At 42.2% G+C, this 26,620-nt stretch overlaps 1 protein-coding gene, 1 long non-coding RNA gene and 1 pseudogene across 2 annotated transcripts; 1 reads left to right on the forward strand and 2 right to left on the reverse strand.

Annotated features, from left to right (window-relative positions):
* Nucleotides 1-7,914: 7,914 nt before the first annotated feature.
* Nucleotides 7,915-16,847, reverse strand: LOC147958551 (disease resistance protein RGA5-like). Its single transcript, XM_087532189.1, has 4 exons — nt 16,816-16,847; nt 16,008-16,701; nt 8,020-9,195; nt 7,915-7,935 (listed from the first exon to the last, which is right to left on the reverse strand). The coding sequence occupies exons 1-4, from the start codon at nt 16,845-16,847 to the stop codon at nt 7,915-7,917; spliced, it is 1,923 nt and encodes a 640-aa protein (XP_087388315.1).
* A 1,622-nt stretch (nt 16,848-18,469) lies between these two features.
* LOC147958552 (uncharacterized) lies at nt 18,470-20,916 on the forward strand. Its single transcript, XR_015610724.1, has 3 exons — nt 18,470-18,728; nt 18,865-18,946; nt 19,039-20,916. It is a non-coding gene; the product is annotated as an uncharacterized LOC147958552 (long non-coding RNA).
* A 1,263-nt stretch (nt 20,917-22,179) lies between these two features.
* On the reverse strand, nt 22,180-26,295 carry LOC125518504 (disease resistance protein RGA5-like; annotated as a pseudogene).
* Nucleotides 26,296-26,620: the final 325 nt, after the last annotated feature.

Here is a 26,620-nt window from a genome sequence, read left to right on the forward strand (position 1 = left end):
CATTCAATCTGTGAATTTTCTCTTGTACTGGTAGAGCCAATTGCAGGTCAAAGCGTTCTGCTATGAGGTAAAGGAATTTTTGTGGAGGAAACTACTGTTCAGGTATTGGTAGATCTTCCTAACACTTTTCCTTTTGCAATCGTATCATTTAATTAATATAGTTAATTGGTTGTTGCAAAATATAATGATGGCTTACTCTTTTCAGTTTTAGTAACATCATGCCATCATCCTCATAGTTTTGTTATGCACTTGTATTTAGTTATGTTCTTTTTAGTTTTGTTGTGTTGAAACAACCAATTTGAAAAACCAGGAAGAGTATCTTAGTGATCACGTTTCAGTGCTGCATACAAGAAGTTGCCCGCTCTGAGTTTTATTTTATGAAGCAGAGTTGAATCTTTGCTCCAAGTGGAAGATAATGTTACTGTCTGTCAGTATTGGTTTGCTGTTGCAAGATTATTACACTAATCAGTTATAAGCAAGGATTTTTGTGTCAGCCAAGCATTTTACAATGTACGTGTATCCCATTTGAAATCCCTTCAACCCCAATCAAATTCCTATTGATATCACTTCTATGGTGATTCCATTGTTTATACTATTGAAGTTTTGATTCCTTCCTGTTTCTTTCATGGGATAATATTTTATGATTAATTAGACATCAAGAAAAGATTTTTCAAATATATTTTGGGTAGAATTCTTATATGTCTTTGTTCCTTCGAATTAGGCATGAAATAAGTTCAAGTTCCATTGTTGTTTATTCATCAATATCAATGTGTTGGTAGACCTCATCTCCCACCATGCATATGTGTTGCTTCAGGAATCATGGCAAAAGAGGTTACAATGTATTTTTGCTAGATTCTTAATGAATTCACTTTGTTTACATGTGGATGAACTAATAGGCAATCCCTTGACTATATTTTGACTTAACTACTTTTAGAGTAGGAGGGTCGTCTATCTGACAGATCATAAATCTGTTACTGTAAATATTGTAATGTTCTAATCTGAATGCAGTCAGTTGTTTAATATTATTATTCTAAATCTCAAGGTAACCGATTACTTTGTGTAATCGCAATACCTAATTTAACAACTTCTTCCATGTTATAAATCAAATGACTCCAATATGTACCACCTATTGAGTTTTAGATGGATGCTAAGATAGGAATGGAGCATCAACTTTTGGTTCCAGCGTAAGTACATGATTCTGAAGTCCCTCGGCTGGAAACATTTTGTACTTACCATTTTCTCTTTTCCTAGATTTCACCCCTCTTGTACTTAGCTAATTATGTGCCTGAAAGCAAAAGAATTGTTATTTTTGCTGGAGTTAGCAAATTATCATGTACAATATAATAGAGTATATGAGTATCTTGAATTTTGTTACAGTATATGTCAGCATCCAAAATTATTTTTCACATTATGTAGATTATCTATCTCTAAATCATGTGGTCCCTTTTCAATCATGAGTAGCAGTAATACTACATGAAGATTATAAATTGGGTATGAATTTTTTGCTCTAATTCATGAATACATGTGGTATTACTAGAGTACACTCACTATCTAATATTTGGAGTGAACCTGATTGAACTTATAAGCTGGCCTCGCGAACACAAAGATCTGTTCCATTTGATTTTCCCATTCGTCATAAATACAAATGTTGCTTATTACTGTTCCAAGGTATGCCAAATTATTTACCAGAAAGCAATGTTTGCTACAGATTCCTGTAATGTCTATTTGTTTAGAACGTCTCCTCTCAGTATATAATTCCTAGAGATAAAAAGTTCTTAATATGTCTGGCCGAGTTTAAATTTAGGACATTGTATTTGGTTGTCAGACAAGGTTTCACTGCCGTGTTAGTGATAGGTCAAACCTGTGATGGCTCCGTGTCTGGTGAAAGAACAGAAGAAGTGTGCCAATCAGGCTAGACTGTTAGTACTCAATTTTTTTTAACAAATATTGTAGAAAGTTTGGTTGTTTCAAGTTGAACGGATATTATGTTGTCAAAGAGGATTCAAGTTACGTTTTTTCTGTATGTAGGTTTTCATGCGATAAAATTTGACCGACTCTTTGCTGAAATTTATTTCAGTACTACCGCATAACCAAGTAATGATATCTAGGTTGAGAGCTTCAAGAAGGACGTACTGGATCCATGCTAGGTGTACTGACATTTACGCATCTCCACATTTATTCCAGTTATCACTTTTGTTCTCATACTATTTGTTTTTCATCTAGCACATGATGCTGCTCGCTATATCAGTTATGCTGTCTCCATGGGAGTTTTACATTTTTGTGACCAGATGCATAAGGCTCCCCTATTTCTTCTTTGTTTCCAAACATGGTAGCCCTTTGGTAGAGGCTTGTGAAGATGCCATTTATGTACCATCACTAGTGCAGAACCGGGCAATAGCACCGGTTCGTAAGGCCCTTTAGTGCCGGTTCTTAAACCGGCACTAAAGTGTGGGCACTAAAGGCCCCCCCCCCTTTAGTACCGGTTCAGCATGAACCGGTGCTAAAGGGAAACCACGTGGCACGAGCCAGCTCCGGGGGCCGGGAGCCCTTTAGTACCGGTTGGTAACACCAACCGGTACTAAATGGTTGTGGGTTTTTGTTTTATTTTATATTTTTTAATTAAATTTGTGTTATCAATTTAATTTAGGATTGTTTTACGTTATAATGAGTTGTAGTCGTCATCATCATCATCATCGCATATTAATAAATAAATAAACTCTAGCTAGCTAAAAATCATCATAGTCGTCTAATTACCACTATTTAATCATCATAGTCATTCCCGCTAGCTATCTAATCATCATCAACGCTGGCTAGCTTAAAGAGGAAACATTCACTTTGTAACAGAAGCAAAGATATCATCAAGTTCAACATAATCATCACCAACATCGAAGTTAAGGACACGGACATGAGACAAGTACTAATTAAGAGCATGAAGTAGTAGCTACTGATCCTGCTGCTCCCTCTCAGGTAGAATAGCATAGAACATGTATAGCTCTCCTGATTCATCATACTGGAGCATGCAGATGAATCTGTCTCCTAATCTTGGGTTGCGCTTTTCCTTGCTGCCCCCTAGTACTTCTCTGCGATCGTTAACAATTTTGCTCCAATCTTTCACTATTAAGCATTCTTCGCTTTCAGAAATCCTGAATGCACTCATGTGCAATGTAGGAAATCTTGGTCGTAAGCTAACCATTGACATGCGACCTTTTGTCTCGATCCACTGAGGCACAACTGTCATCGGAAGTCCCTGTTGAAGAACATCGTATAGTAATTAATATACTAAGTAATGAAAGTTTAGCTTCAAAAATATTATACGCAAAAGATGCACTAATTAAGGACAAATATTTAAAGTCTTACCATCTTTCGATTATAGATGTGACCGTAGTTCAATACGATCACCATTGGTCGCATGTTTTGAGTACTAACATTTCTAAGTTCAGGAAAAAAATTTGTCTTGACAGTATTAAGATCCTCAAGCCATGAAACATAATGACTTATCTCCTTGCAGTTTAATTGAGCCCCGGGGCAGTAGTAGGTCCTGTCTACCAAGCGCCGGACATGTTTACTTGAACCGAAATAAACTGACAATACAAATTAGTTGTCAACTATTTTTAAATAAACTGTATCAAAGACATAAACATATGCATGCATGGTTGAGAAAAACTCACCAAATGGTAGAACTGGAGGCGTTTGCACATCGACCCAGATGTTTATATTACCTTCAATATCATCTTCCGGACGAATATCAAAGGTGATAACCATATCAGGCTCAAATGCATAAGCCTTGCATAGTGCTTGCCAAGTTTTGCATTCAAAATGGGTGTATGTGTCTCCATTATATAATTTGACGTTGAAAGTATACCCATGCTCCGTCTTCAAGTAAAATCTCTTTACCTCCATATCATCTATAGCACTAAAACCTATCTTATTCAAGACAAAAATTCTTGCATGGCAGGGGATGCGCTAGTAGAATAGTGAAATTTTAAAATTATAAGTTGAAGCAAATGAAGCATAAGTTTTGCATTCAAATAATAATTGACAAAGTGACTTACTGTATCAACTTCGAATGTCTCATCCAGCTTGATGCTGAAGCGCCTACCATCAACAAGGAAATTTTTGTCGCACAGGCCGCGCTGGTCTTCACAGTGTTCGCACATAATGAAATCTTTTTCGTCGTCAGATGACATTTCCTATGTTCATATAGGTAAAACATTAAACACCTATATCTAGCCAAATATATATTCATCTAACATTTGACATTAATATATCTAACTATATTCATCTCTAACAATTGACATTATTATATATTTAACTTCTCTATCTAATTCATCTAACATTCAACATTAATCTAACATTTATATAAACTCAAAATATATAAAAAATTAAATAAACAGAAAAACTCATTAATAAATAATATTTTAATTAGATCATCAAATCTCAGATACCTAAATTTTCTTACTAAAAATAAACTAGTTGTATTAATTATTGAACTAGTTCAAATCTCATATACTTAAATAAACTAGTTCGACAATTTTCTAACTAAAAATAAACTAGTTATATTAATTATTCAACTATAGTTCTAATCTTTAGTTCGACAATTTTTCTATCTAGCTAGCTAATTCATCTAACATTCGACATTAATCTAACATTCGATCATCTAATTAACTTTTCTAAAAAACAGAAAATAAGTAAAAAAAATGTGTGTGTGTATGCGTGTGTGTATGTGTGTGTATATATACGTATATTATGTGTGTACGTATGTGTGTGTATGCGTGTGTGGTATGTGTGTGTGTGCGGCCCCGTACGCCGCCGCCCCGTACGTACGAGCGGGGGCGGCGGCGTACGGGCCGGCCGGCCGGGTGCGCGCGACGAGACGACGGACGGCGCGCGGCGCGACGGGTACGCGAGGAGAGCGAGATACGTACGTATACGGGACGGCGGCGCGCGGCGTTCGGGGCGGCGGCGGGGACGACGATGACGACGACGGGCGACGGGCGGCGACGACGGGAGCGGCGCGCGAGAGGTTGGAGACGCGAAGAAGTGGGGAAATGTAACTGAAATTTTCGTAAGTGCTATATATATAGGAGAGGCCTTTAGTACCGGTTGGAGCCACCAATCGGTACTAAAGGCCAACTTTGGCCAGGCCAAGAGGCGGGAAGAGCAGGCCTTTAGTACCGGTTGGAGCCACCAACCGGTACTAAAGGCCTTGCGCTGCCACCCCGTAGTTCGCAAAGTTTAGTCCCACCTCGCCGGGCGAAGGGCAGCCGCACTGCTTTATAAGCCCAGCCGCGGCTGCCTCTTTGAACTCCTCTATATAGCAGGCTTGTGGGCCTAATTTCTGCGCGCTGCCCTGTGAGTTTGCTGGGCCTTTAGGGCCTATAATTGCACGCCTGTGGCGTAGCAGGCCCACAGGGCAGCGCCCCAATTTTTTTTATATTTTTTTCTTTTCTGTTTCTTCTATTTATTTCTTCGTAGTTTTTTGTATAGTTTTTTCTTTTCTGTTATATTTATTTGTGAGTAGTTTTTCATCTAGTTTGCCAAAATTCAACATTTTCAGAGTTCATTTTGTAGTGATTTTCAATTTCACGGTAATTTTGTGAACGATTGAAAAATAGCAAATATAAGAAGTTTCTTTTCTGCTTTATTTTTTCTTCTATTTATTTCTGAGTAGTTTTTTCTTTTCTGCTATATTTATTTTCTTCTATTTATTTCTGAGTAGTTTTTTTATATAATTTTTTTCTTTTCTGCAATTTTTTCTTTTCTGCAAAACTTGATGGTCAAAGTTTGGAGTTATAACCAAAGTTTAAAAAAAAGAAATGCCGACGTGTAGTGTAATAAGTCCGGAGTTGTAATAAGTTATTAAAAATAAAAAAGAGGTGCAATGCTTCGTTAATTTGCTTCAAGCCTTTCGGAATAGTGTAAACTGCACTGCGCGTAGCTCCGTGCAATCTACCATATTCCTGGAGGCTTGAAGCTAAGCAACATGAGCATTGAGCCTCTTCTTCATCGTCTCTGCACTCAGGGCTTATAAACCGCTCCTAGTCCCTCTCTCTTGGCGAGGTGGGACTAAAAAACAGCTTAAGAAACTGTAGTACTGGTCACTCTTTAGTACCGGTTGGAGCCACCAACCGGAATAACAGATGAGTTCTCGTCCGAAACCCTGATACTCTGAAAGAGTTTGTCCAGTTTGTACATGAAGTGCGTCCAGTTTTTGCCGTGACCCTCTCTACTCTTTCGCGCATACTATGCGGGTGATATGATGATACCATGCCAAGTTTCAACATTTTCAGGATTCATTTTGTAGTGATTTTCAATTTCACGGTCATTTAGCTCTCTAAAACAATTAGGTAAATGACCGAAAAACAATAAATGATGTCAGAACATGTTGGAAATTGATGACGTCGCTTTGAATGCTGCATACTGAACACAAAAGAAGTCCGGAGTTCAAATAAGTTTAAAAAACATTGAAGTGGCCGTGTAACAGATGAGTTCTCGTCCGAAACCCTGATACTCCGAAAGAGTATGTCCAGTTTGTACACGAAGTGCGTCCAGTTTTTGCCATGACCCTCTCTACTCTTTCGCGCATGCTATGCGGGTGATATGATGATACCATGCCAAGTTTCAACATTTTCAGGATTCATTTTGTAGTGATTTTCAATTTCACGGTCATTTAGCTTTCTAAAACAATTAGGTAAATGATCGAAAAACAACAAATGATGTCAGAACATGTTGGAAATTGATGACGTCGCTTTGAATGCTGCATACTGAACACAAAAGAAGTCCGGAGTTCAAATAAGTTATTAAAAATAAAAAAGAGGTGCAATGCTGGTTAATTTGCTTTAAGCCATTCGGAATAGTGTAGACTGCATTGCACATAGCTCAGTGCAATCTATGCTATTCCGCAAGGCTTGAAGCTAATCAACATGTAGGTGAGCATTGCAACTCTTCGTCATTGTCTGTGCACTCACGGCTTATAAACCGCTCATACTGCCTCTCTCTTGGCGAGGTGGGACTAAAAATCAGCTTACAAAGATACTCTAGTACCGGTTCATGGCATGAACCGGTACTAAAGGTCTTCGTGGGGGCCCCAGACTGACCATAGCCTGACACAGCCTCATTAGTACCGGTTCGTGGCATGAACCGGTACTAAAGGTTACCCACGAACCAGTACTAATGATGCCCGCCCGCCTAGCCGTTGGAACCGGCACTAATGGTCACATTAGTGCCGGCTCAAATTCAAACCGGCACTAATGTGCTTCACATTTGACCCTTTTTCTACTAGTGCATGTATACAATCTCTGCTTATTATTGTCTTGGTAGTGCTGAGTAGGCGTATTTACTATCTTAGTTGTTGTGTATATTGTTATACCAAGCCAATTTGTATGTGTGAATCTTGCCAGATCTATTGTGGCCTATTTGTATACAATCAAGCACACTTTGAAACTCTCGTCACAATTCACGTTCTATTGTGGCCTATTTATTAGATGAGATAGGAGAGCTTAGTACTTTACATCTTTCGGTGTTCGACATGTAAGTAGATCAGCTAATCTTCCTGCGCATCTTTGTGCAAAGCGTGCTTGTGCACTGGATGTAACAGATAGCTGGATAGATGATACTCCAAGCTTCCTGGTGACCAGCCTATTGGCCGACTCATCCATGAATGCTCTTCGATGAATAAAGCTCTCCAATTAGTATGCAAAAAAAAGAATCTTGCCAGATCTCCTCAAATTACTAACTGATGTATGGTTATATTTATGCATTTAATATGTTTCATGTGGTCATATATTTAGCAAAATTCCTATCATTTCATTGTACAAATAGATGGCGTGCCAACAATGATCTAGTATATAGTAAAATACGCAGGGAGTGTACCTTGACGTAGGCGGAGATCCATGCACTACTAGCTAGCCTAGCTCAGTCAGAATTGATCGGCATCTGCAGAAAAGGAAATATTGCAAATTAATTGGCATGCGACAAATATAAACATGTGTTGCTCAACACAAATGGATAGATATTTACCGCAAAGAACTCAAGTATGCGAGGGTCGGGAAGGATGTTAATCGCATGCCTTGCCACTTCCACTGCCTTGTGGAGGTCCGCACGAGGGAGAGCAGGATCATGCACTATATAGGCTTTAACTTTCTGGAGCAAAGGGAGGTTCACCAAGCTAGCAAAGTCAAAGTCAAAATTGGAGCCCTGCACAAAGTTGATGCGGAACTCGAGGTGTTCAAGGCTTGGCATATCTCCCTTCACAAACCGACCAGGCGTTCCATGCGTCGTGAAAACCCTTAGCTTGGGGAAAGCACCTGGAGCTCCCATGGCATCATGGTGGAGACCAATTGGAGTGTTCAGCTTAAGAGTCACCAGCTCTGGAAATATTCCAAAGATCTGAAGATCTGGAGCGTCCACGTGTACCTCTAAATTAGAGAGGCTTGGAAGAAGCAGTGGGTTAATCCTAGCTAGCAGCCCTGGTTGTCTGTACGCCATGTGCAGAACACGGAGTTGTGAACAGAGGGCGTAGCCTTCCCAGGAGCAGGTGACATCATCATACCCACCTGACTCAATGCAAGCAATGTCTATGACTTGGATTTTCTGCAGTTTCACAAGTGACTCCGCCCAAGCTTTTGCCATGGCCGCACTAGGCAGACATAAACTTCCACCAATACGGAGTTTCCGCAGCTCTGCAAGTTTGCCAATCTCATTCACAAAGTTCGAGCAGCCTTCAACACTATTCACGCATAACACTTCTGGCACTCTTGTGTTCGTGGCTTCAAGCCACAGACACTTCAGTTGACTTAGCTGACCAACACTCTGTGGCAGTTCTTGTAGTCTAACCTCAAGGAAGTCTAGTGTATGTAAGAACTTTAGGTCCCCTATTTCCTTTGGTAGCTCATGGATTTTCATGTACGCTAGTGCAAGATACCTCAAGTGGACTAACTTTCCAAGATGTTCCAGATGATTTGTGGTGTCTATATAAGAATAATTGCCACCTGCTAGAGATAGGACAAGCAAAAATTGAAAGCATGAAAGCGATGGGTGACATTCATCGAAGCACATGGAATTAAATGTCCTTACTTGTGGCATGTGTGTGTCAACCAGACGGTTTTTATTTCCAATGGCCAGCCTACGAACCTTGTGGTGTACTGGATATGTTTTTTGCTTGTGACTATCCACTACAGTGAGAAAGTTTTCTTCCTTAGCCAATAGATGTATCTTCAACCGGTTTGGATGGCGGTCATGTAATAGGATAGACAATTAGTTTACCTATCTATTTTTAGCCAGCCGGTTGTGGCGTCTTTTCCTGGCTAGTTTGTGTATCTAGCCTTTTAGGCTCTGTGTGAGCTGCCTTTTCTTTTTTTTCAGTTGGAGACTTTAGAACCTTGTTGGCACATTTTGTTTTTCTTGGTTAATAAGATGGCCGTATGCATCACTCTGATGCAGAGGCCGGGGAGCCCCCCCTTTTCGAAAAAAAAAGACTCCTATGTACTCCCTCTGTAAAGTAACATAAGACGTTTTAGATCAGTTACTTTACAAAGGGAGTACTCTTTAAGTACATTCATTCGCGAAACATTCAACCTTCAATACAGACAACAAAGGCAGACCGATAATTCAACGTCAACCTTTCACTGACTATGACATTCATCTAGAGTGACACTGACGGACTCATTGTGGTCTTGAAGACGAGGTTATTAAGAGCACAAGGTTAGAGCACATGATGGAATGGCCTCGGCCCAAAAGCGACGCAGGAGAACTGCACACTGATTTGCCACCACAAGCAGGACCAAACCGTGTCGACATTCCAAGTCTTGTTCAAATAGTCTGTTGAACATCCAAATCATGGCAAAAGTTAGAATTTAAAGGATACGAATTTGTACATAGGTTCACTCAAAGACTTGTATCTATTTTTGAAGCATATTCATTTGTGAAAGTTCAGGCTAGCTGCTGCAATTTGCATGAACACTGTCTAAAGGCCACTTTGGTTCAAAGGTATTTCACAGAACTTTTAGAGGGTTATTGTCCTATAGGAATTGCTTGTTTTATACAGTAGTATTGGAAATCACCAGGGATTTTTCTATGGTCTACTTTGCAGGTAATTTTAAAGGAAAAGTTTCGATTGGTCTAAATTTCTCTGTTCTATGGCAACCATGACATGCACCTAATAATTTAGAAATTTCTGACATTTTTTTAGGCGCAATCAAATAACCAAATAGTTCAGCTGTGAGTAAATACCCTCTCCAAACTACTACCTGAATACCGTCGTATAGAGCACTGCTTGTTGTGCAACAAGACATAAAGGAAAAGCTAACCCCCTGCTGCCACCTTGCTTGTCGTATAACTTAACTGTGGGTTGTGTTTTTTTTTTTTGCGGGTTAAATGAGGTTTGTGTTACAAGAAGGAGTTGGAAAGGTAGAGCAGAGTGTATGTTGTGCAGCACGGCTGAAACCGAGGATCGCTTGAGATTTGTGTGCTCACTGTTTCTGAATATTTGTGCTGCGCGGTTAAGTGTGCACTCTGGATACTCAGGTTGCTCCTGTTTCTATTCTTTTGATTGAGCAACTAAGGGATTGAACGGGTTGTGTGTTATCATGATTCTTTTGAGTGATGGTCTATATATGTAGCTGAGATGTGAAGCTTACCTGCCGGAGATCCACTGATGATGATCAACTAACCTTGGAATGCGGAAGGCAGTGGACAAAGATGGACACTCAGAACTGATGCATATAAAAACCGACTGCAATTGTGCTTCCTCTGCTTTCTGAACTCTGAATACTTGCCTGTCGCTTCCTCTGCTTTTGCTCTGTTTTCTCAACTTTGAATATTTCCCTGTAGCTTCAGGTCCGTTTCATGCGTCAGATCGACTTGGGGCCTGACAGACAATATTACTCTCGACCACAGGATCGACGAAAATGGTGCCTCGTCACGTTAATGGCTGCTATCTATCTTCTCTTTATTTTTACATGGAGAATACACACTAGACTGTGTGATAGTACTCGATGTACGGCGCTGAATCCACGGCATCAGGAACCCTTGCTAGCTAGGTAGTACAGAACAAACTTACAGATCAAGCCATGACAACTTCACTCCAGCTGTGCAACAGGATGGCGCCGGGGCTACGGGCAACCTGCGCTCGCTGCCACACCGGCATCTCTCTCTCTCTCTGTGTGTGTGTGTGTGTGTGTTGTTTGTCGCCAACAATTGCTATCGTTGTTGTCGAAGATATCCTGCTTTATTATTCCTTAAAATAAATAAACCTTGGATGTTGCCAAGGAAACTTTGAAACTCAATTTTCCTATGTGGGTTTTGCTTGTGGAGTACAGTATCTTAACTAAGGTTAGCGTTAGCAAAAGGGGTTGGAAAGGTAGAGCTGAGTGTATGTTGTGTAGAGGTCCTATGCTCTGTTTCTAAAGCGTGGTTAAGTGCACACTGATGGTCTATATATGTACGTAGTTGAGTTATGAAGCTTACCTGCCGGAGACCCCTTGATGTTTTCTCAACTCTGTTTTACCTGTAGTGAGACTCCTCTACTACTTTGCTTTGCTCTGTTTTCTCAACTCTGAATATTTGCAAGTCCCTTCTTTTGCTTATGAGATCTGAATATTTGGTTGTAGCTTCAGAGCCGTTTCAGGTGTCAGGTTGACTCCACTCAGGGCCAGACAGACAATATTCCTCCTTCCGACCACGGGACAGACTCACAGACGGATGGAGATGCTGCCGGCCTCCTCACGCTAATGGCGGCTTCTATCTATCCTCTCTTTCCTTTTAACAACGAGGGGGGCACACCTCTAGATCTTGCCGCCTTCAACCTTGAACGTCCACTCTTTGGTTTCACGGTACGCACCCTTGCCTGTATATTTTTACCGGTCATTTTTCTTACAAAATTGCTCTCCCCTGTCTAAGTAACAGAGATTTTTTTCCTTGATGTTGCTGTAGGATTCAAAAGCATTGATATATCGCCACTTGACAGTTGACACTGGCTCAAGCTGATTATGGTACTTATCGATGGGATGGAGTCACTGATAACATGACATGAAAAGTTAATATAAGGCAAAACTATCCGAATCAATTAGCAAGTATGGGGGACTCATGGCTGTCTGTGCAGTTGTCACTCTGAATATGTCGGTTACAGAATTTTTTTAGTGTTGGAGGGCCACGCATACCTAACACTGGTTCCGTTGCAACTGCGCCTGCTCTTGCTCCTGCTCATACTACTAACAAGTATCGACTCCAAGATTTGAAAATGCTAATCATCTGCGATGCCATCGCACTTGCTTCATCTGCACTTTCTGCATTCTGCTGCACATTTGCAGGGTTTTCCTCAATGGACATTGGGATGCGCCGTGCTTACCTTCTGTTAGGGGGGGGGGGGGGGGGGGGGTTCCCTTTACATTGCCTCGCTATAATACCCACTATAATACCACTCTCTCTAATGTTCATGCCTCACGCATGAACTTTATTGCGCAGACGGATACTCTTGACCATCATACCATCCAAAAGATGTATCATTAATATGCTTGAAAAATCATATGTTTCCCACGAACAAATTACTGACATTCCGGAAAGAACTTCCGTAGTACAGGCGCCTCAGGGTGGTGGTCAACCATTGATGATTGATAGGCCCCGTTGATGACAATCACTTATTCGCACTGCGGCATGTTTTGTTGTAGCAGTTGTCGCCATTATTTGAGTTTAGGCTATGTTGTGGTGATGTATTAATATTCTGAAGGGATTTGTTGTAATCAGTTAACCTTGAACCATATATTGAAGCTGCAAAATAGATAATTGCACTGCTTGGCTGATCCTTAAAGTTGTGTTCGTACGAATATAAGTACTTCATGTGCATCCATGAACCAAAGGATATCGATATAATCAAAGAAGTGGGAGAAAGGGAGATAGTGAAGCAGAGAGCCTGATGATGCTCATTACCGTAGAAGATCATGAAACTAAGCCAGTAATGAGATAACTATAACTACCCCGCAAAAAAATATGAGATAACTATAACTGACGAGGTAGCAATTCTTTCCCAGTATAGATTCACTTCCCAAGACTTGTACGTGTTTTTCAAGTATATTCATTCAAGTTCAAGAAGTGTTCAACATTCGATGCGGAGAACAAAGGCAGGCAGACAATTCGACGCCGTTGTTCAACTTTCAGTACGGTTGACTAAACCATCCACTAGAGTGACTAGGATGATGTCAATGGCGGTGCTGAAGACAACGTTACCGTCTGCACATGCTGAGAGCACATCAATGGAATAGTCTTGATCCAAAAGCGGTAGATCAGAACTATATGCGCCCATAGGTGGGCGCTGGTAGTTGCTATATAATTTTCTCCTTGGCACAAGGTTGGAATTCAGACGATTGTTTTCCTACAACTTCTCTAGTGTACACCAAGATCAGCAGCGGCTCCTATCAACAATTACACTTTACTATGCCGTCGTTCTGTGTAGAAATGAGTCCCGATTGCCATCATCCTGCAAAACATACAACAACATAAGTCTTAGACAGGCCTTTCCACTTTCACGAGCTATGCATAGAATCCATCAGCAGTTTCTACCTGGGTCTATATGCTCTAGCAGACTATCCCAACGGCATTTAAAGATTATCGACTCCCCATCATTGCATAAAGAAAATCAACCTGCTCGATCACACGTATCTCTGATGCTTGCAGGAGATCGCACTTCCAGGCATTAAATCCTTTAAAAGGAATCAGTAAATAAAATGTGAACAAGGGTTTAGAACTTTCTGCGGCAGAGAAGCCTACAAAGGAAACCAAGAGTTCTCTTCTTCCTTGGGAAATGATTTTGTACAAAACTAAGCCCCTGAATGTTGTGGAGTAGTCAAATTTGAACCACTGTATGTGATGAACTTACGATGTTATATACTTGACCGACATAATGAAGAATACAAATAACAAACACTACAAATAAAGGATAAAGTCATCTGTCAGAACATTAACACATCATTTCGTAACAAATAGTTGTTTGGTCCCTCCTCCTTTATCCGGGCTTGGGACCGGCTATGCAACATCAAGTGCCATAGGCGGAGTTACACCCCCCCTCCCCCCTCCCCCACACCCCAAGCAAGAAATATGTACACATCCGACCCCCAAAACCAAAACCCCAAAACAAACACAAGTCCAAAGACATTTTTTCTAGTTTTTTTCCCTGACTAAAAGCGAGGCAACACACTACTTGCTGCCATAAGGCATACAAACACTTTTTTTTGTGATTTTCTTTTTTGTTTGCTACAAAATACAACATAATTAAGGATCAAACAACCCAGTACCAAATCTGGAACCTGTTTTTTTTGTATTTAGGCTATCGAGTTCCTTTTTTTGTAACTAGTGTTGAATTAGGCAAATGAATACTAAAATCCTTCAAGCACACAGATAAACTACCTATGGATGAATACGTAGGTAGGTAATCTTCCAGTTGGTAACACTGCTCCGGAAGTCTCTCGCTAACTTTTTTTTCTTTCTCCACTGGGATTTGCTAACACTGCCAACCTACATATAGAAAAGATAACTGTCACAGAAAGTATGTACATGGTCACATAAAATGAGTGGAAACAACTGTATAAATATATAGATAATATCTCGTGTGTATACATATTTGATGGGGAAGACAGAGATGTAGCGTGCATGTATACATAGTGCTAGCTGTTAATATTTTTTGATAAAAGGAGAAGGAAGACACATGTAGTTTGCAGGATGTATTGAAAAATAGGCAGGAGCATACGTACCAATGCAGGTGGAGCTGGTTAGCTATCTTATTTAGCTCAATCAGATTGGGCATCTAGAATTGAATAGATATACTACATATTAATTAGCATGCGATAGATATAAACCAGTGTTGCCTGTGGAGTTAAACTTACCCCCAAGATATCTTGCCTCAACTATGGACGTGAGCTCCATGTGTCGATTGGTATACTCTGGAGCAAAGGAAGGTTCCTCAAGCTACCAAAGTCAAAATAATCAACCTTGCTGTCACTGGAGACACGCACTTCAATGTGGAAATCCAGAGATTCAATGCTGGGCATACTTGAAAACCTTTCCTTTGGAATATGATCAGATGTTGCACTCTTGTAAACCCTCAATTTGGGCAATGCACCTTCAGCTCCCATGATCTCACATTGGTGACCCCTTGGCATGTTCAAATGGAGAGTAACAAGCTCTGGAAACCTTCCAAAGATCTCGGTCTCCACCAACATGGATAAATGGGAGGGGTCTAGAAGCGCCAAGTCAATAGGTCCACCCCAACCAGGTTTTTCGTAGTTATACCATAGGTACAAAAGACAGAATTGCTGAGGAGGGATGTAGCCTTCCCAACAACAAGTGGAATCATCATATCCCATGGACATAACCAAAATCATGTCTATGGTTTGGATTTTCTTCAGTTTTACCAGAGACTCCTTCCAAGCTTTCATCGAGCTCGCACCGAACAACCATAATGTTCCAGCAGTGCGGAGCTTCCTCAGCTCTGTAAGCTTGCCAAGTTCATTCATAAAATTTGAAGACTCATGGACCTGGCTCACCCATAGCTCTTGTAGAGATGTTAGGCTCCCAATCCAGTCTGGCATTATTATGTGCTTACCATAAGCGCGTAGGCACTTGAGTTGTCTTAGTAGGCCAACACTCCGTGGTAGTTCTCGTAATCTATCACAACCCAAATCCAATGTCTGTAAGAACTTAAGGTCCCCTATTCCCTTTGGGAGCTCAAGGATGCCCACCATCTTCCCTAGTCCAAGATACCTCAGATGTACTAACTTTCCAAGATTTTCAAGGCAAATATTGTTGTTCTGAGAGAAAGCACCACCTTCTAGAGCTAGGACACGCAAAACTTGAAAGCATGAAAGTGATGGCAACATAACATCATTGTTGAAGTCATTTAATGACCTTACTTGTGGCATAGGTATGTTAGCCAGGCGGATTTTGTCTCCAATGGCTAACCAACGAACACTTCTATGTACTAAATTGATGTGCTGCTCATTACTATCCAATATAGTGACAAAATTTTCTTCCTTTGCTAGCAGACATATCATGTCATGCACCATGTCATGGACACGACAACCACTTATCATGCCCTTATTTGTAGGAAAATCACATGGTTGTATCATACTTTTATCTATCAGCTCATCAAAGTATCTCTCACCAATAGCATATAATCCTACCCCCGGTTCCTGGTCATGAACAAAACCCTCGGCAATCCACTTCCATATCAAACTATCTTTCTCAATAATACGATATTCTGGATATATGCTTAGATATAATAAACATGTTCGCAGATGACAAGGTAGATCATAGTAGCTCAATAAAAGTATTGTTCTCGTGTTATCTTCGTATTTGAAACCAATTGAGCGATATACCTTGGACAAATATTCCATTGGTTTGCCAACAAGTAGGCTAGCTATTGTGGTTATAGTCAACGGTACACCACCACATTTATGTAAAAATTGATGGTATGTGTTTATCAAGGGATCATAATGGCATTTCTTCTTACCACCAAATAATCTTGTATTAAATAAATCCTTGGATAAATCATGAGAAAGAGGCTCGAGCTTATATACTTCACCGATGATTCTGGCAACTTCAAGGATACGAGTAGTTGCGATTATCCTACTAGCACAGTTATTATGCATCAACGTGCACCTGATTATATCCCATATTTCCGTATCCCATATATCGTCAATAACGATGAAGTACCTATCGACATTCATAACACAACACCCATAATAAATTAGTGAAATGATTTGTCAAGGCATTGAGTATTTACAGAAAAAAAACATCATAAATGCATGCATGTCATGGCAGACATGCCTCCATGTGTATGGTTTCATTTCAACAACCATGTCTCTAGCTAGAATTCACTTCGAAGTTTCAATTTGCGCAATGGATTAAATGTTTTAATTCAAATTCATTGTAACAAGTTCTAACGTGTGTGTGTGTGTGTGTGTGTGTGTGTGTGTGTGTGTGTGTGTGTTTGTATTCTCAACACATTTGAATGTGTTGAGAACATTGGACCGTAATTCAAGACCCATATGATTGCAAAGAAGGATAGAATACATTATTGTAATATTATTTAAAAAAATTCATAATAACAAGCATAAACATTTTCTCAAATTCATGAGACTCGGCAAGACTCATTTAAAGCTGTGTCTTTAGGTTGATTTCTTCTAATGTACGCTACTCTTCATCTGCGGTGGTTGATGTTTTGTTGTGTTGGTCCTATGGGGCCGTAGTACGACGACTTCCCTACTATTTACTACGACAAGTTTTTGCCGCCTCCGGCTAGGGAGGGGAGATGACAGTGACGCGCCTTCGGCTTGCTTCAGTGCTTGTAATTGCCGCTAGGTCGTCTACAGATCTGGATGTATTTTTTATTTTCTAGTGTTCGTTGTACTACCATGATTGAAGATGAATAGATCGAAAGTTTTCCTGCACACAAAAATATGCACTTCTCGTATTCTTCAAGAGGTGAACATGACAGTTTCCAAGGAAAAAGGGGGCTTTCATAGCTCGGTTAAGAGTCATCAAATTCTTATGAATATTCCATTGGCGAGAGATGCCGGTGCACAGGTACGACCAACAAGCATTGGCAAACCCCAAAGAGCATTATGCTCTCTTTGACTTTGCAAGCCACACATTTTAAAATCATTGGAAGGTAGTGGGTGACATGTACGTGCTCTAAATGAGAAACGACCAAGTCTATTTAATTTTAGTACCACTGCGACCCTAACACTAGTATATGCAACCTAATCTTAATTAGTCAATACGAGACCCAGTCAATTTCAGAATGAAAGTGGTTTTCTTAGTATGCAGTTAGCCCCATAGGTTGTTGAGGGGCCACTCTGTAAACTGCATCGACATCCCAAGACTTGTCTGAATAGAGTTGTTTTTATTGCACATCTAAATCACAGCCCCTCTGTCAGATCTGAATTTGTAGGTAAGTCTTTCACCAATTCCCTAAACCGCGTCGGCACCCCAAGACTTTTCCAAATAGTGTTATTTCTATTTCACATCTATAAATCATAGCACCTATGCTGGGTCTGAATTTAGATGTAACTTGACATATTCTAATATGCCCATTTTATCCTTTTCAGAATTCAGAGTGCAAGGACACCCTATCCGGGCGACGAAGCTTCCTTCATCTCATGCCGGGTTCCAATTGGCTGCCGGGTCGAGGTGGGTGCTGTCATAGATTATCCATTTGGAAGATGAGGTTTGAAACATACACATTTTACCCGCAAAATAAATAAATAAGGAAATATACACATTTTGATTGAACTTTCGTTGTGTTTGTGTAGAAGAACACACAACGTACGTACTCATGTGCGCGAAAACAAAGAAAACGTGCATAAGAACGCGGGAAGGAAGAAATGGCTAGCGGAAATGATGGGCCGTCGGCCCAGTTGAGTCGAGCTACACAGCACACCACACGCTCGGCTTCTCTGTCCCTCTCTCTCGAAGAAAGGTAAAAAAAAAAAGAGACAAAGACCCATGCCGTCGCCCTCGACCACCCCGATCCCCAATCTGGACGCCGCCGGCGACGAACCTCCGCCATCCATTCTTCTCCCTGCGCGCTTTCTCGCGCGGTGCTTCAGAGACCCGCCATAAGCAGGGGTGGGGAGAGGAGCACCGGCGGCGGCCGGAGAGGATGAATGTGGTGATTCGGTTCTTGTACTGTGCAGATCAGATTGTGAATCCACTTCAGGCGAATCTCTTCAATACAAGTATATATTCTTCAGTGTGTACTGTGTAGGCTGTTCCTAATTGGGTGTTTTCCTTTGCCATTCTGCATTCCATTCATATAAATTAATGTTGCTTTTTTCAATAAAAGTGAAAGCTAATTTTCTTTCTCTAATGCAGATATTACAATGTTGTATCCCAAGGGGATTTAACTTCGATGACTACAGTCTTGTGTTTGAGTATGCTGTATGCACCAGGGAAGGTAAACATCCATCAACATGGAACATGCCTCCTGTTCGATCCCTAACCTCTTTGTAAGTAGCCTAATTCTGTGGAACTCCAACTGTTCTGCAGGCAAGCGTAAGAATATTCAGACTTTACTGTCTTCCACATCGCAAAAGGCACTTGAATTTCTGCATCATGGTGCTGTTACCCAGTCTGTGATCTCATGGTAAGTTATACAACAATGTGCATCTTGAGTACGCACATTGTCCAGATTTTGCACATTGGTTACTACTACAACCCTGCTGAAGGGCTATCTATGCTTAGAATCCATCAACATTTTCTACATTGGCCAGTCCTCTGTTCCACACTTCCACTAGACTATCTCCCAATGGTTACATGTTTCACACAACATGGCGAATACTCCAGAATCATAATATAAATAGAGATATTCATAACCTACTGGTAAGACCAGGGGTTCAGATATCAAATCCTAGATACCTAAAGAGTAGACCTGGGAATCAAACAGCTCGGATCTATAATTTCAGTAGTACACAGAAGCCCCGTCCCCCGCGTCGCCTCTCAGGCGGCTCGGGCGGAATCCCCAATCCAGCGCCACCGGACCCCTCCCCGCCTCCTTCCCTCACCTTGCCGTCGCCGGAGGACGCCGCCGGGCTAAGCCTGCGTGGCGGACGGCGGCGGCGGGGCTTCTCTCTGCCTAGCTGTGGGGTCTCGCGGTGGGGGAGGCTCGGCTCCTCTCTGCTTGCGCTGCGTGGCTGCTCTGGCGCTGACGTGGTCTGCCTGGGCGTCGAGTCGCGTCGGCTTCACGCGCTCCTTGACGCTGCTCGGCTCATGCCATCTCAACGTGTTGCGTGCGCTGGAGGTGGCGGCCTGTGGATCTGGCCGGCTGCGGCTGGATCCGGCTCGTCTGCGTCGGTGGCTCGATGTGGAGGGCTTCGAGCGGCCGTCCGGCGGCTCGGCCTTGCGGATCAGGGGCGGGGTGGCAGCCCTCCCCTCCGGCTCAGGTGATTTGCGGCGGCTGTGGGCGGCTCACCGCGGTGCAGCGGGTGTGGGTGCCAGATCTGACTGGGATTGGTCTGTTTTGGCTTGCCTGCGTTTGTCGGCGATGAGGAAGGAGGTGGTCCTGCGCAACGTTGGCGTGCTCGCTGCGTTGGGGTGCGTGGACCAGTGGAGGTACTGCGTGGGAGTGGTGGTTGTGCTACTCCGGGTGAAAGCCTGGCCGGTGCTTGCCGGCCGGCGGCGACGGCGTCTGTGGGCGTCGTTATTCTCCTTGGAGGCGTCGTCGAGGAGACCTGCGCATCCTCATCTTCCGGATCAAGATCTTCAGGCGAAAGCCAAGATTCTGTTGCAGGGTCGGGCGGCGGCGGCGTCTTCAACGTCGTTTTCCCTCTTTAGGGCACCGTCTTGAAGATCTTGGTTCCTTTGGTGCTTCCGACGGGCTGGACGTGCACAACATTGCGGTCGGCTGGTGTCCATCTGGTGATGTAGGCGGTTTGGCGTTGCGACTCGTGTGGCGACGACGATGGTGGCGAGCGAAGCTAGGTCGCGGCTTGTCCTTCTGATGTCGACAGTCCAGTGCGCTAATGGGTGCTCCTATGCTGGTTTCGTGCTGTGACAGAGAAGTCGGAGCTGCGGTCAGCGACGCCATTGCGGCAACGATGACTCCATGAGGGTGGTTTTCAGCGGGCGGTGCTCTCCGGGTGTTGCGTTGGACTAGGTCGGTGCGAGGCGTGCAACTTTCTCATGTGAAGCTCTTCAGCAAAATCGGAGCTGTCAAGTCCTCGACGCTTCGGTCGATTGTTTGGCGTTTGTGGCCAGGTCGTCTGTGTGTGCCCCGTGGGGGTTGTAATCTAGGTTTTCACCCGGTTTTCCGCTAATTAACCGGGCAACTCTCTTCTGCTTAATCAATGAAAATGGCAAATCTTTTGCCTCGTTTCAGAAAAAAAGAAGTAGACCTGGCAAATAAAATCCCAAAACAAGCTTTCATTATCTCCCAAATATTGTTTCCACAAGATTCTCTGCTTGCTGGCTCCTATATGTTTACAAGGGTAATTCTAGGCAGAAAATTTGGCCTGAAGCGAAATTAAGCAGAATATACGTCATAAATTCAAGAATATATAGTGGTCAAGTACCAAAGTAGTCACCACAAATAAACAGTGAAACCCCTATAGATCAGTTTTAAAGTTGATTATATCACACTTCTTTCAATGATAATATATGTAGGAAAAGAAATAAACTGATAAATAAGGGTGCCGGCAGTACTTTTGGGGTTCTGGTGGCATGGAAGCATGTACACACCGGAAAATGAGAATGTGAACTGTGGAAACTTGTAATAAGCAAGTGGTCATGAGGTTCATAGTTAAACCCTGGTCTCCGCTAGTTCTAATGAAGTAGATGTGCCTAAGTTGATATAAAGCAGAAGCCAAAGATGTGCCCCTAAAATAGCAGAAGGTAACCAGCATCTATTCAGAATCTGACCTCATATAGCCTTCAGATTGTTTTGTTTCAATATCAGAATTTAGCGTTGCTTCTGGCAGAGATCCTTCATAATGAGAGACTGCCCATTGTGCAGCAATCCATATAGACAATAGATCTGGCATAAGTTTGCTCTTTCAGCCAGAGCTTCAGATATGAAATCATCAATCAAACTACAGACAGAAGGTATTGAATCCTCACATTTACATCAAATGTTTCATACATAAACATGCCATGCCTGATACTTCTTTTGCCCGTTACATCTCCCGGACATCATGTACGAGATGGGTATAGATGGCAGCCAGGATATAGCTGCACCCTCAGGAAAAATAACACTAAATGGAAACGGAACTCTAAGTGGCAAAAAGGGACATGGCAAAAACCCACTGCGCACTCTGGTTCTGCAGGTGCTACAGGTAATGGGTACATTCAACCATTAGAAGATAGAATGGTCACACAATTTCATAATAAGCAGAGTTTGGCCCCTCCTCCTTTTTCCGGGCTTGAGACCGGCTATGCAACATGAAGCGTACCACCATCTTAGCATAGGCGGAGTTACACCCCCACTCCACACACACCCATATACACATCGAACCCGACTAAACCAAAAACCAAAACCCAAAGAACAAGGCACACACACGCACGCATGATCTCGAAGACCAAGACCCAGGATACAAACCCAAACCACACACCAAATAAATTTTAACGAAACCCCAAGACCCTCTTTTAGAATTGTTTTTCTGAGTGAACAACGAAGCAACAAACTACTCGGCCCTCAAAACAAACTTTTTTGTGTGATTTTTTTCCATTACTACGAAAGGTAGAGAAACGATTTTCTTTGTGATTTTCATTTTATTTTACTACAAAAGGCAGTAAAACAAACAAGCATTTATATTGGAAATTTTTTCTTCTACTAAAAAAAAGAGAACATAGCAAAAAAAACACTTCTTTTTGGCTTTGTGCGGTTTCATTTTCCATTTCTTGAAAAGACAGTAAAATAAGTAGATATTTTTTTGTGTTTTTTCCTTTGCTTAAAACACAATAAATAATAGAGCAAACAAATGGAAGCCTCCCGATTTTTTTTCTTTTTCCGCGGTGATTTGTTAACACCGCTGTCAGCCTGCATATATGGAGTAATTCTCAGTAAATGTATACTTGGAGTACCAATGGTTACTATTTAAAATGATGAGAAAGATATATGTATCGTGCACACAGATTGGTAATCGACTTTTTTTTACAGTTAATCGGCAATTCCTGTTAATTTATCTAGTCTAGAAAGAAAAAGAAAAGGGCAGGGAAGGGAGTGTGCATACCTTGATTCCCGCAGGTGGAGATGCACGGCAAGCTTAGCTCCGTGAGAATCTGGAAAAGGGGGAAAAGGAAATCCGTGAGATGCATGGCTAGCTGCCCCTGGAGATACTAATGAATAAATCAATATACACTTAGTTACCTCCAACTTCTTTATATCCTCTAGTATGATATAATGTCTAAGGCGATTGGGAAGCACATCAATTGCACGCTTCGCAGTTTCCCTAGCCTTCTTGTGGTCCGCAGGAGGGGCATATAAAGTGACCATGAATTTTTGAAGCAAAGGGAGGTTCCCTAGGCTACCAAAGTCAAAATCAAAGCTAATGCCATCATCATTGGACTGTGCTACAACGCCGAACTCAAGAGATTCAAGGACCGGCATATCTCCCTCTTGAAACGAACCAATCGTTGCTTGTGTCGTGAAGACCCTCAGCTTGGGGAAGGCACCTGCACGGCCCATGGTGTCATGATGTGGAGCTGAACTTGTGCCCAGCTTGAGGGAAACAAGCTCACGGAAACTTCCAAAAACCTCCAGATCTGGATCGAATATACGCAGTTTTAAATGGGACAGGTTTGGAAGAAGTGAGGGATTGATCCTTGCCACCAGCCCAGGTTCATCGTAGGCCATGTGTAGAAAACGGAGTTGTGGAGAGAGGGCATACCGTTCCCAGGGGTTCTCTTCATGATGGGAAATTCTACACCCTAAAACTAAACTAATGTCTATGACTTGGATCTTGCTCACTTTGGCTACGGACTCCGCCCAGCCATTCATTGCGCGATCATTGGATAATTTTAAAATTCCAGAAATGTAGAGCTTCCTCAACTCTGTCAACTTGCACAGCTCTGTCACAAAGTTGTCATCATCAACTTCTCCTAGGCTTAGCTCTTCCAAAGAAGTCAAATTCCCGATCCAGTATGGCACTTCAATGTCTGTTTCGCAGATGTTCAAGCACTTGAGCTGACTTAGTCGACCAATACTCTTTGGAAGTTCACTTATGCTATTTTTACCTAAGTCCAATACTAGTGCCTCCTCTACCGGCATTATCATGCTTTTGTTTACCAACTCATTGAAGTACCTCTCACCAATCTCGAATAGTCCTACCCCTGGTTTCTCATGGATAAAACCTTCGGCCACCCACTTCCATATCAAACTATCTTTTTCAAACAGATGATCTTCAGGATATATGCTCACATACAATAAGCAAGTCTTTAGGTGGCAAGGTAGATCATAATAGCTAAATAAAAGTATTTTTCTCGTGTTCTCCACATCTTCATTTTCTTCATCCCCAAAACCAATTGAAGTGTATACCTTAGACCAAAGCTCCACAGGTTTACCGACAAGCAAACTAGCTATTGTGATTATAGCCAATGGTACACCACCACATTTATGTAAAATTTTATCATATACCTCTGCTGGAAGATGATTAGGCCATTCTATTGCAGCACAAGATAATCTTCTATCAAATAAATCCTTGGATAAATCAAGAGAAAGTGGTTGTAGCTTGTATACTTCACTGGCCATTGTGGCAACTTCGAGTATACGAGTTGTGATTATCCTGCTTCCACAATTATTACACACCAAAGCGGTCTTGACCAGTTCCCATGTTTTTGTATCCCATATATCATCAATGACAATCAAATACCTGTCATCGCCATCCATAACGCAAGGGGTATAGCAAATTAGTGGAAATATTTTATAAGGCCCCTAAGTATTTAAAATATCTTTAAAAAGAGGATGCATGCATGTTAGCCTACTTGTTGAGGAATCTAAAGTTGCATTGTTGAATCAGGACATGGAGGGGTCCTGGAGAGAGACATCTATGCACGAGCCGAGTTTAATTCCATTTCATCATCCAGAATTCTAGTTTTGATTAACAACATTTCCGAATCTAGATACTTTCAACTCTTAGATATATTTTTGAATTAACATTAGTTGTAAGAAGTACTAGAATATATGAAACAACGGCGAAGATTCGACGAAAGTCCCAGCCCAAATTATAGTAAAGAAGGTAGAAAAACTTGATACAATACATTACCATGCGCAAACAAGTACACATATTTTTTCCAAAATACACAAGAGTGATGATAGGACATCGAAACCCTTATCTTGTAATATGTCTCAAACCAAATTTTCCACTCATCTCAAACTCATTTCTTCTCAGGGTCGATGCTATTTTTTCCCATTTACTATTTGATGTATATGAAACTACATAACAGAGTGCATACCTCTTGTTCTCGGAGTTCAACGATTGGTTGCCTTTCATACAACCCCCTATTTACTACTTGAAGCATATGAAATTACATAGTAGGTCACGTACCTTTTATTGTCGAGTAATCCTCAGAGTTTGTTGATTAGCTGCCTTTTATCCAAATCCAAGTACTTTTGCCCAGCAATTTCAAGGAGTATGCCATTGAGAAGTTTCTTCACGCTAGGGTTCCGTCCTACTGGAACAAAAGCACAACAATCAAACTCCGCTTTAAGCTTATCATACACTGCTTTGGCAATAGTTGTCTTGCCAAGGCCCCCGAATCCGAAAATGGAGAGTATCTTGAGTTGCTTGGACACATCACCATCTCCATCACTCATCATCTTGGTTAGCTCATTCAATGAATCATCAATACCAACGAGCTCATTCTGGTCCTTGTACAAATCCAATAGGCGAGGGTCAATAGTGATTGCGCCAACTGGATTAACAGCCACATCGTTGACCCGGTACCTATCACATCGGTCGGCCGCCTCCTTGACGCGGACCTTGATATCTTTGATCTCATCCGAGATCTCATGGCGAGTCTTGCTCTTGCCGAACAAGTTCCCCATCTTCTTCATGAGCTTCTTGAGTTTGCGTGGCTTGATGGCTGGCTCAGCTCTCTCGACGCGCACCAGGAACTTGTCGACGATGTCCTCCATTATGAACGACAAGTCCCTGACTTCATTGGCCCAGAGTTTGACCTGCTTGTCGAGCTGGTCTCGTGGCACGTTCCCAACCTTGCGGAGGGCAGCATACATGCTCTCCAGCTCTCTCTTTAGATACTCGACATCTTCCTTGACGCCCGTCTGCAGCTTGTACTCCTCCGTGAGGAGTTGGCCAAGCTTGAGGAGCAGGCTGCCCATGGCCCCCGTCGCGAGGTCCATGGTCGTTCTCAGCAGCTGGTTGCTTGATTTGTTTTACTGAAACTGATTCTCATATATTGTGCCCACATTTTTCCTCGAGAGCCCTACAGTTAGCATGTATCAAGTGCAGATGGTAGAACCTGCATTGGTTCAGCTAATCTCGTGGATCTAGGCTTTGACCGTAAATGCACATGGTACGTGCTGTCTATCAAGGCTCAATGGTTGTCTTAATTCAGTAAATCCACCCATTTCAAAAATTTGAGAACTAGTACTCCATTGTGTTTATATATACTGAGCATGGAGAGTGAATTGCAGAAAACCACCACATTCGCGCCTAGTTTTGCAGAAAACACCGGTTTACGACTCTCATACTAGAAACCACTAATTTTTGGCCTAATCTTTCGCAAAAAACACTAGTTGATGGCTTTGGCCCATCTGATGACGATTATGACAGATGGAGCCCACCATTTGCTGATGTGGGACGGTTCAGCCTGGCAGCCCAGCCCGATGGCAACGTCGTCCTCTACATCGACCTCTTCACAGCTGACTACAGAACGACCAACGCCTACTGGGCTACGGAAACCAACGGCCAGGACTCCAACACCACCATCACCTTCGATGACCGGGGCTTCCTCAACTACACGCTTCAGAATGGCAGCGTTCACAGCTTGATTTTGCCGAACGACGGTTCCAACGTCGGCAACTACTTGCAGTACACGAGGATGGACCCTGACGGCATCGTCCGCACCTACACCCGCCCTAGAAACGGCAGTGGGGGCACGCCTTGGACAGTGTCGG

The sequence above is a fragment of the Triticum urartu genome, chromosome 7A, assembly GCF_056163025.1.
Source record: "Triticum urartu cultivar PI428250 chromosome 7A, HENAU_Tu73, whole genome shotgun sequence".
Classification (NCBI taxonomy): Eukaryota; Viridiplantae; Streptophyta; class Magnoliopsida; order Poales; family Poaceae; genus Triticum; species Triticum urartu.

Coding starts and splice junctions, on each gene's coding strand:
- LOC147958551 (XM_087532189.1), bottom strand. CDS start 16,847: ATGGTTGTTGAAATGAAACCATACACATGGAG. Junction 16,702..16,815: donor ATGAAACCATACACATGGAG/GCATGTCTGCCA, acceptor GAATGTCGATAG/GTACTTCATCGTTATTGACG. Junction 7,936..8,019: donor GCATACTTGAGTTCTTTGCG/GTAAATATCTAT, acceptor CCTTTTCTGCAG/ATGCCGATCAATTCTGACTG.